General features: G+C 44.5%; 1 protein-coding gene across 5 annotated transcripts in view; it reads left to right on the top strand.

Moving 5' to 3' along the window:
- DVL3 (dishevelled segment polarity protein 3) overlaps window positions 1–18,649 on the top strand; it is a 63,231-nt gene extending 44,582 nt beyond the window's left edge. The window contains exons 10-17 of one of the 5 annotated variants that reach the window (XM_088132029.1): window positions 553–620; window positions 5,176–5,226; window positions 5,340–5,489; window positions 7,106–7,237; window positions 10,357–10,524; window positions 11,396–11,608; window positions 14,641–15,033; window positions 15,470–18,649. In XM_088132029.1, the coding sequence (XP_087988155.1) occupies window positions 553–620; window positions 5,176–5,226; window positions 5,340–5,489; window positions 7,106–7,237; window positions 10,357–10,524; window positions 11,396–11,608; window positions 14,641–15,033; window positions 15,470–15,501 (1,207 nt within the window). In that variant the 3' untranslated portion in view covers window positions 15,502–18,649. Of the gene's footprint in view, window positions 1–552; window positions 621–5,175; window positions 5,227–5,339; window positions 5,490–7,105; window positions 7,238–10,356; window positions 10,525–11,395; window positions 11,609–14,640; window positions 15,233–15,469 lie in introns of those variants that run through there. The other 4 variants (XM_088132027.1, XM_088132026.1, XM_088132030.1 and 1 more) reach the window with 4 other exon arrangements.
- The last annotated feature ends 909 nt before the right edge of the window (window positions 18,650–19,558 follow it).

Consider the following 19,558-nt stretch of genomic DNA (forward strand, 5'->3'; position numbering starts at 1 on the left):
AAGAAGGGTAGGGGAGCACTGCCAGCAAGTCAGTAAGCAGAGTTTCACAGGCTCTCTTCTAGCATCTCCCTGAGAGGAAGCAGATGTAGAAATGTCAGAAGGGACCACAGGAAGCACTCTGCTTGAAGGGCTCCTCTGTTTGTCCTGTCTTAATCCACCAAGATGGTTCTTACTGTACTGGAGGAAGCATGAGATAGCAATCCAACAAATAATAAATTAATGCAGCAAATCTTTTTTGTTAAAGCCGCACATTCTGAGTTTTGATGGCCCTGCTGATCCTGTTAATGCTGAATAATGGGCTTTATGGTTCTTCTTTCTGCCATGGGAAATGTACCCAAAGGATATAGGAATCCCTCAAATGCTTCCCAGCCTTTTCTTCTGGATATCCTAGTTCTGACTTCTAGCAAAGAACTATTCCCAAAATATCTATGAGAAAGGACTGAGGTGGGGTGGGGCTGTCGTCTTTTTTCCTTGAGGAGATGGGAAATGCCAGCAAGGATGCGCATGTTGTGAACCAGCTTGCAGGATGCCAACTTGTGTGTTTTGCTGCAGGCCCATCACACTGACGGTCGCCAAGTGCTGGGATCCGAGTCCCAGGGGCTGCTTCTCATTACCCAGGAGTAAGTGAGCTTCTGTCTGTAGTTTATTTGGGTTAGAGATGTATGTCACAGTCAATTTTACATAGCATGGAGTTGATTTTTTTAAAAAATTTTTTACCTGGTTTGTATTATTGGAAGACCTGAAGGACCAGGTTAGGAACAGATCATTGCTGAGAAAATCAATCTATGTGGTTGCTAAGAGTCGACACCAACTTGATATAATCAGTCAATTATTGTGACTGATGGGGATGATGATGATGATGATAACAACAACAATAATAGTAGTAGTTTATTAAATTTATATCCCCCAACTCCCAGCAATTCTGGGTGGATTACAAATTGTTAAAAAACTTTTAAAAACCAAAGAAACTACAACCCTGTGGAGTCCTTGGAGTTCTCTGAGCTTGGTTGTTTTATTGCAAACGTTTCATTACCCAGCTAGGTAACATCTTCAGTGCTGGAATGGAATGGGGTTTACTCTCTGTTTATATACTGTGGCTTGCCCTGCCAGTGTTGGTGGGGGTGGGGGTTTTGTTTTATTTTTTCCCTTTGGTAGTTCCTTGATCAAGGTATTGTTTACTGCTTGTATGTCTGGTGGTAATCTTGGTGTTAATCTCTGCTTATCTGGGTGATGATCGCTGGTGAGGAGATGTTCTGGTCTCTTGTTTTCCTTTCTATTGTCTCTTTCGAATAGTGTGTAGATGTTGTTTATCTCTCTGCGCCTGTTGATGGCTGCCTTGTCTGAATACCAAGCTTCCACGAATTCCCTCACATTTTTGGATTTAGCTTGGTTTAGGATGCTGACAGTTTCCCAGTTAAAACTATGGTTAAGTCTGTCCATGTGTTGTGAGATTAAGAAGTTTTCATCATGTCTTCTGACTGTTCCTTGGTGTTCATGGATGTGCTCTGCAAGCCTTCTGCCTGTCTGTCCTACATAGTGGTTGTTACAGTCCTTACACTGTATGTTGTAGATGACTGCTTGATTGTTTGTCTGAGCTGGTAGTTCCTTGATTAGGGTATTGCAAACGTCTATTAGTTGGAACTTGCTTGATTGCTTGTCTGGTGTTAATCCTGCTGTTAATCCCTTCTTATCTGGGTGTTGATTACTAGCAAGGAGGTGTTCTGGTCTTTTTGTTTTTATTGTCTTTTTTGAATAGCATGTAAATGTTGCTTATGTGCCTGTTGATGGCTAACTTGTCTAAATACCAAGCTTCCAGGAATTTCCTAGCATTTTTGGATTTTGCTTGGTCTAAGATGCTGACAGTTTCCCAGTTGAAATTATGGTTAAATCTGTCCATGTGTTGTGAGATTAAGGAGTTTTCATTGTGTCTTCTGACTGCTACTTGATGTTCATGGATGCGTTCTGCAAGCCTTCTGCCTGTCTGTCCTACGTAGTGGTTGTTACAGTTCTTACACTGTATGTTGTAGATGGCTCCTGTTTTTTCTTCTTGGGCTACTGGATCTTTTGGTTTGCTTAAGATGTTTTGGAGGGCTTTAGTTGGTTTGTGTGCTACGGAGATGCCATGTAGTTGTAGTAGTCTGTGGGCAGTTTGTGAGACGTTTCTGATGTATGGGCAGTGTTATCCTTTTCATAGCTTGTGTTGGTTGTGTTGTAGTAGGTTGAGTGGCCAGGCACTTTTTGATAAAGTTGTGTGGATATCCATTTTGTTGGAAGATGTTGTATGGGTGGTCTCTTTCCTTTTTCTGCTGTTCTGGGTTGCTGCAATATGTTTGTGCTCGTTTGAATAATGTTCTTACCCAGCTCCTCTTGTGGGAGGTTGGGTTGTTACTTTGGTCATGGAGTACTTGATTAGTGCAGGGTATCTTCCGATAAACTTGGGTTTCTAATTTGCTGTTGTTTCCTCTGCTGATGAGGATATCCAGGAAGTACCGTGTTGTTGTTTTCTTCCTCTCTGGAGAATTTTATTCCTTTGAAGATGTTGATGGTTTCATGTATCTTCTCTAGTTGTTCCTTTTTTATTATAACAAAGGTGTCATCTACATACCGGATCCATACTTTAGGTTGTATGTGTGGAAGTGCTATAGCTTCTAGGCGTTGCATTACAACCTCTGCTATGAGTCCTGAGAGTGGTGATCCCATGGGTGAGCCTCTGATTTGTTGGTATACACTATTTCTCCATCAGACTGAAAATAGGTAGTGAGGCATAGGTTGATTAGGTCCATGATTCTTAAGCAAACCGAAAAACCCAGTAGCCCAAGAGAAAAAACAGGAATCATCTACAACATACAGTGTAAGGACTGTAACAACCACTATGTAGGGCAGACAGGCAGAAGACTTCACAGAGTGCATCCGTGAACATCAACTAGCAGTCAGAAGACATGATGAAAACTCCTTAATCTTACAACACATGGACAGACTTAACCATAGTTTCAACTGGGAACTGTCAGCATCTTAAACGAAGCTAAATCCAAAAATGTGAGGGAATTCGTGGAAGCTTGGTATTCAGACAAGGCAGCCATCAACAGGCACATAAACAACATCTACACGCTATTCAAAAGAGACAATAGAAAGGAAAACAAGAGACCAGAACATCTCCTCACCAGCAATCATCACCCAGATAAGCAGAAATTAACACCAAGATTATCACCAGACATACAATCAAGCAGTAAACAATACCCTAATCAGGGAACTACCAGAGGGAAAAAATAAAACAAAACCCCCACCAACACTGGCAAGGCCTGCCACAGTATATAAACAGAGAGCAAACCCCATTCCATTCTAGCACTGAAGATGTTACCTAGCTGGGTAATGAAATGTTTGCAAGAAAGCAACCAAGCTCAGAGTACCCCAAGGACTCCACATTTCAACCCTGAGCTACACATATTCACTTCTATAAGCAAGCACCTCTTAAGCAAACCAAAAGACCCAGTAGCCCAAGAAGAAAAAACAGGAGTCATCTACAACATACAGTGTAAGGACTGTAACAACCACTGTGTAGGACAGACAGGCAGAACGCTTGCAGAGTACATCCATGGACATCAACTAGCAGTCAGAAGACATGATGGAAACTCCTTAATCTCACAACACATGGACAGAGTGAACCATAGTTTCAACTGGGAAACTGTCAGCATCTTAGACCAAGCTAAATCCAAAAATGCGAGGGAATTCCTGGAAGCTTGGTATTCAGACAAGGCAGCCATCAACAGGCACATAGAGATAAACAACATCTACACACTATTCAAAAGAGACAATAAAAAGGAAACAAAAGACCAGAACATCCTCACCAGCAATCATCACCCAGATAAGCAGAGATTAACACCAAGATTACCACCAGACATACAAACAGTAAACAATACCTTAATCAAGGAACTACCAGAAGGAAAAAATAGAACAAAAACAAAACCCCCACCCCCACCAACCCTGGCAGGGCATGCTACTGTATATAAACAGAGGGCAAACCCCATCCCATTCCAGCACTGAAGATGTGACCTAGCTGGGTAATGAAATGTTTGCAATAAAACAACCAAGCTCAGAGAACAGCGAGAACTCCACAGTTCAACCCTGAGCTACACATATTCACTTCTGTTGAAACTACAGCCCCCACCAAAAAAGGATAACAATGGCAGAAATGACAAAACCAGAAGGAACAAAGAAAAAAGAAAAAGACACAAGCTGTGGTTCCCCAATCATACTGACTGCAAACACGTCTACAGACCTGGCAGTTTCCAATCCCTATAGCTCAATGGGAGGAATAATCATGATTATGGATATATACTTACTGCCCTTCATAAGAGAATAGTAGAGCTGCTTACTAAATGAAGGTGAAAATACAAAACTAGGGATAAAATTGGTCGAGTAAAACTACAGACTTTGGAGCAGTGTTTCTCAGCCTTGACAACTGGACTTCAGCTCCCAGAATTCCCCAGCCAGCATGGGGAATCTTAAAGTTGCCAGGGTTGAGGAACACTGTATAAACCTCTTGTATGAACCTAGCAAACATAGGCACTTCAATTCCTGCAATTCAACTCCCTGCACTTCAACTCCAAGCATGCTGTGTGGGGAATTCTGGGAGTTGAAGTCCACATATCTTAAAGGTGCCAAGATTGAGATATACTGCTTTGGAGCAATATAGCGCTTGAGGGTTCCTCATTCATCGATTATGCCAGTGCACAGTGAGGACTCTGTGTGTCTAGAAGACTAGCACGCTGGAAGAAAAGGTTCTCCTTGAAGATTCTTGTTTTCTATGTGTAGGAAGACTTTGAGAAGTGATCCCTTTGAGAGGTGATCCATTGAGACCTTCCCAGGAAGGTTTTTCCCCTAGTGTTGGCTAAATGCATAAATTGGCTTGGAGTGAGTGAGAAAGGCGCAGAGGTTCTCCAACCTTCTCCTCTCTGACATGCTGTGCTGCTCTTCCTTTCTCTTTGCCTCTCTCCTTTCATCTTCTGGGACTTCATACCTGACTGATCTTTTCCTTCTGCATCCCATCGGAGCCAAGTTCCTGTCCTGCATGGACATTCGCTCCCCTACCTGACCTTGCATGCCTCCTAATCCATGGCTGCCAGATGGATCTTTCTGTATCCCTCTTGCTGATCACCCCTCTCTTTTCTCCCCCAGTTGCTCCCCAGCGAATCTGGGCTGGGCCAGACTCTCCATGCTCCGACCCGGGTGAGTCCCGGCTGACACTGGGGGAGGACAGGGCTGCCCAGAGGTGTTGGGTTCGGTGTAGGGGATGGCTCTTGAGGAGGCGGCTTTCTCACAGGGCGTATGTTCCCTTTTAGGTGAGCCCATCCGGCCCATCGACCCAGCAGCTTGGGTTTCCCACACTGCAGCGATGACGGGCACCTTCCCTGCGTACGGTATGAGTCCATCCATGAGCACAATCACTTCCACCAGCTCCTCCATCACCAGCTCCATCCCAGAAACTGAACGTAAGTTCTTGTGCCCGTGCATTTCCCACCCCTGCTTGGCTTCCAGTCACCTGCACGCCTCATCCGATAGGAACAATACCTGCACAGGGCAGAGTTCCCATTTGTGGAAGAAGAATCCGACCCTCTAAAACAACCTCCGTAACCAAGGATTGGTTTCCTCATAAACTCTAAACGGCTGAGCAGGGATGTTTGCTCCCTCTTTGAAGTATTTGCAGAGATTTAAACATAGCTGCTTCCAAGAGGAAAGCAGAGGGAGGAGAGATACAGGGAGCCACCCAGGAAGAAGTAGAAGTGGACTTAAATCATCCTTTTTCCAGGTGTGATGATCAATTAGGAAGTCTGGTGAGTGTCCAGAGGGGGACAGTAGGTGTGAAAAGGTGATGAAGTCATTCCTTGGCTTCTTCTGGCCAAGATGGATTTGGGTGGAATAGCTTCCAGAGGGGTTTCATGGCCTATAAAGCAGAGTAGCACTGTTAAGTGAAGGCAGTATTTAGTCTCTGAGCAAGCTTGTGTAGCAGCTTTGGTCCACATGGGCACACAGCTTCTTTCCTGTGTTGCAGATGGGGAAGGAAGTAGGGAGAACTGAGATTAAAGCCCAGGAGAGGCTATGTTCTGAAACGGGCACAAGAACAAAGAAAGGGCAGGATCCTCATTGGAACTAACACGGGCATGAGGATGATCTGGGGATGATCAAGAGCTGGCTACTGACGGGGGCTTGGAGAACAGCCATGCAAAACCATTTGAATAAGCAATGGCTTTGAGCACAAAACAGTTGAGTCGTGACTTTTCCAGTCGTGACCCAACGTCAAACAAGCTCATTTGAGCTCAAAATGGGGCTGTTCCAAAGGTGCAGGGTGAGGTCAGAAAGATCAAGATGGCTACTGCGACGTGGAAAAAAATGGGCGGAGCTTTGATTGCACTGTCGCAGTGGCCATCTTGACCATAATCTGCGGGGATCCCTGCGCTGTTCCATGTTTAGGTGACTTCCAGGGTGGTGGAACAAGCACTGCAACATTTCCAGGGAGGCCAGAAGGCAGTTTTGAATTGAAATTGGAGATTTTTGTGCTGGAAATGTTTGGCACATCACTAGTTGTGGATATCAGTTTGGCACAGTGAAACATCTGGGAGAGCTCATGCTTCAGCATTCCTGAAATAAACATGGGGTTGACCTGAACACTTCCTGTTGGGGAATATGAAAAATCCCACTACAGCTGCCCTTAGTTTTTTAAAGGAAGAGTCATAGAAAAATGAAGCAGTTACAATTCAGGCTGTTGTAAAGCAGCAGGGAATGATTTGCTAAAATAAAAAAAATGGCAACTTGGGAAGATTCTGACTTCACAGCAGCCTTTGACATGTACCAGTGGTTACAAGAAGGAGTCCTGTTCAGAGGGAGACTGTAGAGCCAAATGGCTTTTAGGATATGCCTGTCTTGTATTGTTTCTCTCTTGCAGCCTTCTCCAACTTTCTGTTCTTCAAATGTGTTGGATTCCCAGGATCTCCTATTGACAGATCCGGAAGGCACTGGAATCTGTATGTTGTGCTCGTGTGTATTCCTCTACTTTTCTGTCACCTCTCACCTCTACCTTCCTTCCCTCTGCCCCCTTCTCTCCACACAGGTCTAGATGACTTTCATCTCTCCATCCATAGTGATATGGCCACCATTGTCAAAGCCATGGCCTCACCAGAGTCAGGCTTGGAGGTGCGTGACCGCATGTGGCTGAAGATCACCATTCCCAGTGCCTTCATTGGTAAGACTGACCAGTGGGCAGAACTTTGAGAGCTGCTAAATGTTCAGTGGGCGTCTCAAATAGTTAGCTTGAGAGGACAGCTAGTAGAGAGAGACAGAAAGATACCAATTTTGCTTTGGAGGAGGACAAGCTAACTGTTAGGGATATGACTGAAGAACAGCTGAGGAATCTGTTCTTCTTCAGATACTTCTCCAGTAGAATTATGACAGCCAGTTCATACATTCAAAATGCTTTATGTCTGTCATCTTAAAACAATGCCCCTATTCATACTGTAGATCAGGGTTCCTCAACCGTGGCAACTTTAAGACGAGTGGCAAGGCTGGGTGGGGAATTCTGGGAGTTGAAGTCCACCCGTCTTAAAGTTGCCAAGGTTGAGGAACCCTGCTGTAGATGGTGAGGGGTTGAGGCTAAGTCTTGTCTGAATTGTGTGCTGAGTTTCTTTCTCCTTCATCATTGTCTCTGTAGTCCGTTGTGCTAGATTCACTTGCCTGAGGATTGCCAGGTTGTAAAAAAAAAAGTCAACAAGAGGGTTTGTTTCTTCCTTTCCTTTTGCACTGTGGTATGGAGAATTGGACACAGGACTCAGTTGGAGTCTGACAACAGCAGAACAGAGTAGACAAGTTACTTCCTGTGATGTGAACTCTACTCCTGTTAATGCATCCCAAGATAGCATTTGTGTTTTTAGCAGCTGCATCCCTCTGCTGAGTCATGTTTAATTTGTGGTTGACAAGGACACCCAGTTCCTTTTCACATGTATACTGTCAAGCAGGATCTCCCTCTTCCTATACTTGTGCTTTTCATGTTTTCTGTCCAGATCCAGATGTCAACATTTTGCCCTGTTAAATTCCATCCTATTCATTTCAGTCCATCGCCCAAGCCTGTCTAAATCTTTTTTTAATCTTCTTCTTCTCTCTGTCTCTCTCTTTCTCTCTTGTCTAAATTATTTATCACCCCTTCCAGCTTTGCCTCAGTTGCCAACTAGATAAGTGTCCCCTCAACTCACTCATCTAAGTCATTGATAAAAATATTGCATAGGGCCCAGAACAGAGCCCTGTGGCCCCAGTCCATACTTCTCTCCAAGCTAAAGAGGGACCATTAAGGAACACTCTTTGGGCATGGTCATTCAGTCAACTATAATTCCATCTAGCCATAATATCATCTAGCCCATATTTTATCATGAATACTATGAGAGATTCTTTTGAAGACTTTCTTGAGGTCCAAGTACAATATGTTTAAGGCATTCTCCTGGTCTATTAAGCTAGTAACTGTAATCAACAAGAGAGATTAAGGTTAGCCTGACATGAATTGTTTATGCCCCTTGCTGGTTCCTGTTAGTTGAGATATGCCTATCCCAAAGAGCTGTTTGGTAATCTGTTCAATGACCTTATCCAGTATAGACATCGATCTGACAGGTCTGTAGTTTTCCAAGTCTTCCTCCTTCCCTTTCTTGAAGACTGGGAGGACATTTCTTCTCTTCCAGTCTTCTAGGACCTCGCCAGTTTTCCAGGTCTCAATGATTATCTGAAGTAGTTTTTTGACAACTCTGTTAGTATCCTGGGATATAATCTCTCTAGTCCTAGTTATTCAAATCTATTTAAATTAGCTCAAATCTTTCCTTGTCTATCCTAAGCTGTGGCCCTATTTCCTCCTGACGGGAGATAGGTGCCAAATAGGAGTTCTGGCGTATCACCATCACCCATTACTGTTTCACCAGTTTCTCTTAGCATTGTCCCCCACCCTGGAACAGCTTATTCCCCTCCCAAGATTCAGATGGTCCTGCCCCTGCTGGCCTTCCCTAAGATCTTGATGATGCTGCCTTTCCCAGTTTGGGCCAGGGTGATAGATGAGTCTTCTGAAATATTTTTTGACTGAATGACTGTGGTCTGGCCTTGATTGAATCATGTCCCTTTGGTTTGTTGTTCTGTTCTTTTGTAGGTTTTTATATTGGTTTTAATCCTATGTTAGCCACCCACAGTCGCATATACATTATTTAAATAAATAAATATCTCCTTCTTTGGCTTTTCTTTTATTTCTAGCATATGCAGATTGTTTGTTTGTTTGTTTGGAAGGAGGGTATATTTTTGGTATCTCTCACAAGCCTCTCAGTTCATTCTGAGCTTAGCTTTTCTAGCTGAGTTCACTCCAGTGTAGTTTCTGGACCTCCTTGTTCTCCTTCTTCCAATTGTCCAGTTTCTCTTTACTCCTGCCTCACTTTTACAACTGCTTCACTCACTGTTATTGAGTTCAGATTGTTCATGACTCAATAATTCATGCTGCAAAGATTTAGAAGTCTCAGCCGGGTTGAATCCAACATGGATACTGGGGTTTGATTGCAACCATTTCAATTTTATTGAACCTGATTGGATTTGTTTTCAGGTAAGGATAGATAGATTACTTGAGAAGATCCTGCACCAAGCGAGGGGTTGGATTAGGTGACTTGAACTACCTTAGATGACTTTGAAGAAATCTTCCAACTCTGTGATTTCTGATTAAGATGAGCATGAAATCCTTAAGACTGCTTGGAAGGAATGTGAAAAATCACTCTTTTGGTGACAGGCCATTTGGAGAACACCATGAATTGCTTCCCATTCCAAAAGATTCACTTCCAAAAAACTATCAAACTATGACCAGATTGATACATTTTAGAGTTAAAGTGGAATCTTCCATTGTTCCCCAAAGGCATGGGTTCTGCATATAAATGATGCATTGTGTGAACGGTCCTTTCTATAGCTTACGGATTCCTTGGACATGGGCTGCAAAAAAACGAAGGGGAAAAAATTATCCTTTTTCTCTACAGCAGTGTTTCTCAACCTTGGCAACTTTAAGACGTGAGGACTTGAACTCCCAGAATTCCCCAGCCAGCCATGGCTGGCTGGGGAATTCTGGGAGTTCAAGTCCTCACGTCTTAAAGTTGCCAAGGTTGAGAAACACTGCTCTACAGGAACACCTACAAGCTAGGTTGGGCTGAGAGTGACTGGCCCCAAGCCAGACAGGGAATTTCTGTAGCTGGGGCAGGCCTCAAACTGAGTCTTCCCAGCGCCGTTGCCACGCCTCACCAGCTTCCATTTGCTGTTGTCTCCCTTCCTTGTTGAACCTCGGTTGCTTCTGCCCTTTGCCAGGTTCGGATGTGGTTGACTGGCTCTACCATCACGTGGAGGGCTTTACGGACCGGCGAGAATCCCGCAAATATGCCAGCAACCTGCTGAAAGCTGGCTACATCCGACATACGGTCAACAAGATCACCTTCTCGGAGCAGTGCTACTACATCTTTGGAGACCTCTGTGGCAGTACGGACTCTCTCTTGGCCACGGGCTGGGAAGGAGGGGTGGGCCAAACATTTCAAACTCGGACCGTTTGAAGTGGAAACAGGGAGTTTTGATCGTTTTGGAAGCATTCCAAGCTCACAGGGGTGCCCCGTCCTTTTTTCTATGTTCTTTGCTTGAAAATGCTTCAGCGTTTATTGGAATAGCCCATCTTTGTGCTTAAAAGCAGCTGCCGCCCGGTGCGCAAGGCGGGGTGTGTTGAGTTGAAAATGGTTTGCGTGCAAAGGGTTTTACACGCCTCTCTGGGAAGGAAGGGATGATTTAGCAGAAAAAGCAGATGGGTGATCCTGAGAGGTTTGGGGGGAGGCACTCATCCTGAGCAAGCCACAGGAAGAGGCTGTGCAGAGCAGACCCGGAACGGTTGGCTAAATCCTGCACTTCTCCTTTTCTTTTTCTCCGGCCTTTGGATGGGCGCCTGACAAAATAATCACCGTTGGTAGGGGGCCGGGGAGGGGGCCTCAAAGCAAATGTTCAGAAACAGTTACTGTAAGCAAAAATGACAAAAGCATTTCTTAAGTTCTGGGAACAGAGATAATACTAAGAAGAGACTCAGGCTGGCTCCTCCCTGACTCACTGGGGTATTGGAGGGAGGGGAGGAAAAGCAGTCAGACTAGCAAGATTCTGTTATTGGAGCCTGTCAATGTAGTGTAGTTCTAGTCTTCCTGTGGAGCTGATTTTTGGATCTGGTCTATCTTGTGGGAAAATCTTGTTTCTGGATGCACCCCTTCCCACACTGTCTACTCACTTCCCCTCTTGTAGATTAGGAGTTTCCTAATGAGTCCACCTTACTGTTTAACCTTTGCTGGTTTTCTGTGCCTCTTTTTTTCCCCTGCAGACATGGCCAACTTATCCTTGCATGACCATGATGGATCCAGTGGGGCCTCTGACCAGGACACGCTGGCTCCATTACCTCACCCAGGAGCGGCCCCTTGGCCCATAGCTTTTCCTTACCAGTATCCACCCCCGCACCCGTACAATCCCCACCCTGGCTTTCCTGATCCAGGCTACAGCTACGGAGGGGGCAGTGCAGGCAGCCAGCACAGTGAAGGTCAGTATCTACCAGGAGGAATGTGGGCAGGATCTTCTTTTCCACCTTCAAGTCTTGTAGAGCATGGAGGTTTTCTCTTCTGCCTAAGTAGCGAATCATGCCATGTCTGTCATCTTGGGTCCCTCTCTGGAAGTGACAAAGACATTTTAAAACAAAGGAGTCTTGCATCCAAAATCTGGGGTGGGGGAACCGCCTCCTTCTTCCTGAGCACTTGTGCACCCTCTGAACCTCCAAATGAGTCTAGCTTTTGAGCACTGAAAAATTCTTACCTGCCACATCCTTATTCTAGGTTGGTCACTTGTGCCAGGACTCAGATAGGGATGGCTCGCTTGCTTTCCATGGCTGCTCCTGAGCTTGAGAAAAAGTCAGGATGGGCCAGCCATGATTCTGAAACCAACCGTTCCCTCTGGGCTGATAACCAGAAATTGGTGGATCAGTTTCCCATCATTTTGAAATACCAGTTTCAGTTTTATTTATTAAATGTGTATAGCCATTTAATGAAATCTGTTAACATTATAAACAAAATAACACAGTGAAAACAATGTCAACGATTACAATTAAATTAACACAGGAGATCTAATTCAACACTGACCCAACACCTTCTTTCATTTCTTAATTTCTGTTAGCTGCCCAGAGCCATTGGTGAGTGGGCAGCCGTAGACATTGAAATAAATAAATAAATTTAGATGAATCTTTTGTGCAGTGATGGCAAATAAAACTATAGTTTGTGACAGGGCTTCCTTAAAATCAGATAAAAGGAAGCTTTTTTTTTTCATCTGCACAGAGTGAGAGACTGCCCATCTTGTTTTCAATATTTTTTCTTACAGATGGATAAATAAAATGGGCAGTATAAAAGATAATGTGGTAAATCCTTGATTTGAGAATAACCACAAGGACAGAATTGGGGATTTGCTGATACCTACACTTGATCATTGCTCTGGGCATAGTTCGTAATTGTTAGGCCTTAAGGCTTGGTGAGCTGCCTGGAAGGCCATAGTAGCTGAACACATTGTCACAATACAGTTCTCATCCTTCTTAGTGTCCAGAATATAAATCAACTCCTTCGATTCCAATGAAATAGTTGGTATTCAGGGTGAATAGCTATCCAACCATTCATATCTGGCAGATTTCCAGCACTGTTGTTGGTTGAAGAAATGCAGGCATTGCTTGACCAAAAATCTGGGTTGTTTGAGAGAAATTGGTAAAAGTTGAGAAAGATGTGATTGATGTGAGTTTTAGTTGAGAGGAAACACAGTCCTGCTTGTAAAAGATGAGCAAGACTTCCTGTGCAGAGCTCCAATAACCTTTTCCAGACCCGATTTTGTACATTTGCTAAAAATCTTACAGGATGGGCATTCCATCCTCAGATATCCGTTCCAAACAGAATCTGTAGGATGATTTCCCCACAGAATAATGTTAATGCTGGCTCTACTAGTCGGTTTCCTTTTGTATGGTAAAATGTCATGAGTATCCTAATTACCTTAGCTGGTACTATTGGAAAATACTCTTATCTGAGCCTTGCAAGAAAAGGTCTCATCCAATACTATTTGTAAGTATTTAAGTAGCTTACACTGTTTTATGCTGACTTCTCTAATAAACCATTTTGAAATTTGGGGCTGCTTCCTGAAACCATTCCTTTGGTTTGGCTTAGTTAGTTTTTAGATGTTCTTCACTACAGTTTACCCTAACCTTTTAAAACATTCTTTTCAATCCAGTTCTTATTGTCAAAATCTTAACATCTGCATAGAGCAGTGCTTCTCAACATTGGCAGCTTTCAAATGGGGGGACTTCAGCTCCCAGAATTGAAGGCTGGCTGGGGAATTCTGGGAGTTGAAGTCCACCCATCTGAAAGTTGCCACGGTTGAGAAACCCTGGCACAGAGTAAGATTGATACTTTCCAGAAAACAGAGGCGAAGAGAAGAACTCTGAAACTAACGTATAAGGCACCACAATTCAAGATTAAACAATATGAGTGTAAAGATAACGCTTTGTTTTACTCCTCTTTTATTGGTGCTGCTCCTGTAAACAACCCCGACAGATCTACTCTCACTCTGGTATCATGGAGAACATAACTGCTGCGCTAAATGCAACAGAACCTATTTCTGTATCATGTGAAAATGCATGGAAATTCCATTGCAAGCCGTTTCATTTGGTGGTGGTGGTCAAGGGAGTTCCCTATAAAGAAGAACTGCATGCTGGAAAAAAGAGGTTGAAAAACACTTCTATGGCAGCCCAGATGTTGGATGTCCTGCCCCCGAAGTCTGTTTGGCTCTGCTTTGTCTGTAGATTCCCCCCCCCCTTTAACAGCCCTTTCAGTGATCTGTCTCTTGTTCCAACTGAAATGTTTTACTTGCCGTTTTACTATTTGCTTTTTCTAAGCGTGTCATTGTTTTTAATGCTGTAAGTCATTTTGGGTGGCGTAACGGAGTTGAAAAATGGAATGTGAACTTGTTTAAAAATGGTTCGTTTTAAACAAAGAGATCTCCCTTGCTTTCACTCTGCTTCCAAGTGTGGCAAGAAGGCAGTAGTCCAATATTGTTGGTGTCTAGCAGCTTCTGTATTCTTGCTGGAGAACATGCCTGGTCTTTGGCCAGGTCTCTGCGATGCTCATAAAGGGCTACATTTCCTTTCTGTCCTGGAGAATAGATGCATGGTGCCAAGGTTAGCGCAACTTCAGTGATTCCCCAGTTTTCCTTGGCTTTAGTTCCTAGGCTCCCTTTTCTGTTGTGCTCTACCCAGGAAAAAGTTGTTGGATTCACACAGCAAGCACCTTTGTGTATGCTGGCCCGTTACAGATAGAGTGGGGGCACTAATGCCTCTATGTTCTGCTTCTGAGCTCCAGGAGGTGGTAGAGCCAGCAGGAGGGGGCGTATCAGGCTATTTTTGGCAATGAATGCAGTGGATTTTGGCCTGATGTAGCAAAGCAGAATGTGTGTTTTAGTTATCGCTGGCCCTCTTCCTCCCTAAGTCCCCAGCCTACAGCGAGGGAAGTCCTCTAACCACTCTCTCCCCAATTGTGACTCCTTGTGCAGGAAGCCGGAGCAGTGGTTCAAACCGCAGTGGCAGCGAGAGGAGGAAAGACCGAGACCCCAAGGCTGGAGAGTCCAAGTCAGGTGGCAGCGGCAGTGAGTCCGACCACACCAGCCGGAGCAGCATTCGGCGGGAGCGAGCAGCCAGCGAGTGCTCTGTGCCAGGCAGCCAGCGCAGCCACCACTCCATGGCCCACAGTGTGCGCAGCCACCACAGCCAGCAGTCTTACGGGCCTCCTGGCCTCCCACCTCTCTACAGCCCTCCCATGCTCCTGATGCCACCACCACCTTCTGCCCTGGGACCCCCCGGGGCCCCCCCAGGCCGAGATCTGGCCTCGGTGCCCCCTGAACTGACGGCCAGTAGACAGTCATTCCGAATGGCCATGGGCAATCCCAGTGAGTTCTTTGTGGATGTAATGTGAAGCCCCTTCCCTCCCTCTACCTGTGTGGGCTGCCCCTGCCTGTTTGTCTCTCCTAAGAAGAGCACACTCTGCGTGAGACATTTGTCTTTCTCTCTCTCTCTCTGGTTTTTTTTTTTTTTTGACTTGGCATTTATGAAAAGGAGGGAGGAAATAAAGTGAACTAAACTGTTTGATTCTAATCTTTCCTGTAAGTGGCTCCAGCAGCCTCTCCGGAACCCCCCCTCCCAATGTGATTCCCGAAAAGAACAACCCTAACCCTGCTTGTATTCTGACCCGCTAACCTGTGCGCTAATCCATTAATCTGCATCTGCCTGGGACCTCTGCTGCTCACCTGTTTTTTTCCACGCCAGCCCTAAACACGTGCCCTCTTTCTTCTCCTTGCCCCTCTTGTATTCCTCTCTGCCGAGCAGCCAAGAATTACGGGGTGTTTGACTTCCTTTGAGCTGGCCAGCCGTTGTGGGGAGAGCTGCAGCACACTGTGGTGGTTTGGTTTCCCTTGCCACCAAGAGAGGAAGACATAGAGCCTTTTGGGCCTACTTGGGGGCAGAAGATGACTTCTTTGTTGGAAGATGCCCCTCCTTATCCATAAGCCCAGCAGGGCTAAGCTCCAGCTGTGTCCCTCTTCAGCAACAGCGTGGCCCCACACGTGGGACTATGAGATGGGTGAGCCCCCACCTGCCGGATGGTAGTGACTTCCCCTTCCTTACTAAAGCTCTGCTCCTCAGACTGATGAAGGTCTTTCTAGGGAAATGCTGGAGGCCAAACCTGATTTTTGGATGCCTCATGCATCGAAGGAATCCAGTAGCAAGAGGGCCAGGACATTTTATCCTCAAGGTACCCCAAGCTGAAGGACCATAGCTTTCTTCTGGAAAAACCTTTCTAATAGAGCACCGTTGAGTAAATGCAAAGAACGCTCTCTTGAAAATCCAGGATTTGTTCCTTGCTTGCTTTCTGAAACACCAGTGCTGATAATGAGTCATGTTCTGGTTGTACTGCTCCTGCATCTAATGGACGCTTCAGTAGATTTCTTTCTGCTACTACTTTTTCACATGCTTCCAGTCTTCCATATACTGTCTCTAGTGAAGATTTTGAGTTCCCTCCCATCACTTGCTTTGCCCCTATTTTGTTTTAAGTTCCGTGTGCCCAGGCTACATTCTGACTACAACCTGCATTAGTTCTTTCCTCTTTCCCTTTTGTTGCTATGTGAACTTATGCTGCTTTCATTCTGTTTTTTTCAAAGAAGCCCAAAACATGGGAAAATCCCAGCAACTAAGGGCCAGGAGGGCAGGGAAAAATGTAAAAGCAATTATCCCTGAACGAAAGGCCTGACTTCTGAGAGATTGTGTTATGGTTGGCAAACTCTTTTGTTCTCTCCTTCCTTAATCCCTTTCCCATGATTTCTGGGAGTTATGAACCTTTCTGCTTGTATGCAGCTTTTTTGAGAATAGTACTGGTCACAGCTGGGATTTGCCAGCCAAATGTTCCATTTGCTCTCTGACCGTATCATACCACTGAAACACACACATTCAAATTCTGGTTCTCAAGGGCTGGGTTCCTGCAACATGCTGAAGCACAAACTAAAGATTGTTACGATTCAACTCTTAATGACTTCATGGATGCATCCATGTAGTTTCCTTATCCTCCTGGGATGTCTTCTTACTTCCTAGTCCAGCATCAACATGGATTTCCTGTTGACCTATCCAAGTACTGCCTAGTTCCAAGCTTGCTTAGTTTTCTGGAGATCAGCCAAGGTCAGCTAGGAGTTGCCACATGCTGTGATTATCCAACCCTGCTTTACCTACCCTAATATGTGGTGTGAACCCATCTAATGAGCTAGTTTTAGGCATTGCCCCTTTAGTTGTGGTGGTGGTGGCTCTTGATTATCTGCTTCTTGTGCAGGACCATGTCAGGGGTGCGTGGTCCACAGAGTTCCTTTGCTTTAGCTTCAGTGTCTATCAGTCAAGCATCACTGTGAAGAGTGAGTTCAGAGAACCCGATTCTCAAAAGCGACACTCATGGGAAATTTATGATGGCAGCTAGACCCACCTGTCTCTTGGTGCTTGGAATGCCAGAACAAAACAAAGGGGAGGTGGAAAGCTCACCTTATTTGCTTTACAAGAAAAATGACTCATACTGTCCATGTCTATAATCAGACATGGGAAAAATGCTATAATCATGCAAGTGACTTACTAGTATCTGGTTGCATCATTTGGTTTTACCTTGATGTAAAATTCTGTTTTGTTTGGCCAATATTGGTCTTCATACTACGTAGGAAGTGTACCTGATTTACTCTAAAGGTAGTCCCTGGGTTAAGAATGCCCAGGTTACAGACGATCGATAGTTAAGAATGGAGCCTATTGTAGCAAAATTTGAGTTAAACACACAATGGTTCAAGTTAAATACACAATGGTTCGAGTTATGATATGATACTACTAATAAGTATTATACAATGATTCTGTTTTGGCTTACATGCAAATTTGATTTAAGGACAGACCTTGGGAACAGAACTCATTCTTAAACTGGACTACCTGTACTTTGAAATTCCTTTCCCTACCTTGGGTTTGGTGGGCATGGGCATTGGTCTTTCTGAAAGGTGGGGGGTTTTGTAGGCTCCGACACTTCCACGAGATGCTATAACTCAAGCCCACGCTCTTTCTATGATTGCTTGTTAGCCAAAAACAAGTAGACGTTTTATGGTGAGCCTTTTTGGCCCTGTTTGCCTGGTGTTTGCAAAATTTGCTGGTGTGCAAGAGGGTCTGAGGCCACACACATGGTCCAACACCTTTCACGTTACCATTCACCTCCACCTGTGCTGGGCTTGAATAGGATACCTGTCTTTCAGTCTGTAGCAGCGGTGGGGGAAGAAAGGAAGAGGCTTGGAAGCAGTGCTAGCTGGCAAGTATTACTTTAATTATTGAAGTCTAGCACCTCAGGGAGCAGAGCAGTCAGTGTAGGAAAAAAGTCTCTGCTTTTCCCTTCCCCCTTTTCCCTTGCTTTGCTTTTGGGATTTGTCTCGTTGCCTTTTCTTTACGGGTGAAGGAACAGCAAACGTTTGGCCTTGGAGAAGAGGGATCGAGAAACCCCACCTTGTGACTGCTATCCTGAAAGCACTTTGGTTAGGTACACATCCTACACTAAGCCCTCTCCCTCCACTGTACAAGAATTGTGCGGTTCCATTAGCGCACTCACATTCCCTTATGCTTTGTAAATTGGCCTCTGTGTGTCAACATCAGCCATATGGGTTTCCCTAGACTCAAGGATTATGGTATTTGTGTGTGCGTGGGTGTTTTTTTTTTTTTTTAACTTTCTGCCAATTTCTCTGCCCCCTCTTGATTCACAATTACATTTTCTTTCAGGTTCCTGCCCATAATGTCAGTTTCCTGCTGCCCTCTTTTTATGTCCTCTTGCCATAAATGCAACCTTGATTCCCCTCCGCCCCCACCTCTTGCTGGTTCCTTCCCTTTAGTTCTCTTCCTCCTACTTTGGTGCTACCTTCTCATCACGCATATTGCCTTACCTCCTCTTCTTTGGTTTTATATAAATTGAAAACTTCCTATGTGTTTTTATTTATAAAATAGTTTTATTGGACTCCACGTTGTCGGTGTGTGCCTCCTGTTCTTTCATTTCCAAAAACCATCTGCCTGCTTCAGACAGTGGCTCACAAGGGTGACCGAGCTTCAGGGATGTCTGCAGGGTGTGGTGGGAAAAGTCAAAATGTGGCCTGTTGGTGCAATTGAAACTTCACTTGTACCCTCTTGGCCACCGTACTGACCTTTTTGCCATACCTCGTGGACACCTCTGCTTCCTTGATTTCCTAAAATAAAATTGTCCCTCTTTTCTGTTTTCATTCCCTCTAATGTTATGATCTTATGCCCTGTGGAGAAAGACATTTTTGCTTTCTGGCCTAGAGCATGAGAAGTGAAAATTGGGTTTGGAGGAATGACTTGAGAAGCTGACTATTACTCTACTTTCCAGAGGGATATTACAGAATAAAGAACTACGAAGGAATAGTGGGGAGGAGAGAAGAAACCAGAATACTGGATCTTTTCTACTCTTTGTCTTTTATAATTGTTGTTTTCTTTAAAAACCCTTAATTGTAAGTTGCTCAGAGTCGCTGTGGAGTTAGGTGGCCTTGAAACTGAAATAATAAATTTAAAAAAAATACTCTTACAAGTGAAAGGAATAGTGAAGTCAAAATAACAGCATATTAGAAGCAATATTAAAATAGGAGAAAAATAGTGATAGAACTGGAGAAGTAAGCTTGCAAAAAGGATATGTACAATTTGACTATTTTGCTTTGGGTTCTGGTCACCTGCGGATTTGTGGAAACTGCACCTGGGGTCAGCCCCACCAGGTAGGCCAGACCAGGAAATCAACTCCACAGGAAGGCTAAAACTACTTTTATTGAGATTGGCTATAACAACAGAATCTTGCAAATCTGATTATGTTGTAGCCCCTTGTCCAACTTAACAGTTCAGTGAATTTGAGAGGTGTCTGAG

Source organism: Python bivittatus, unplaced genomic scaffold (assembly GCF_059951505.1).
Source record: "Python bivittatus isolate LINGU-HERP-01145 unplaced genomic scaffold, Pbiv_v1 ctg000980_np1212, whole genome shotgun sequence".
NCBI classification, from domain to species: domain Eukaryota; kingdom Metazoa; phylum Chordata; class Lepidosauria; order Squamata; family Pythonidae; genus Python; species Python bivittatus.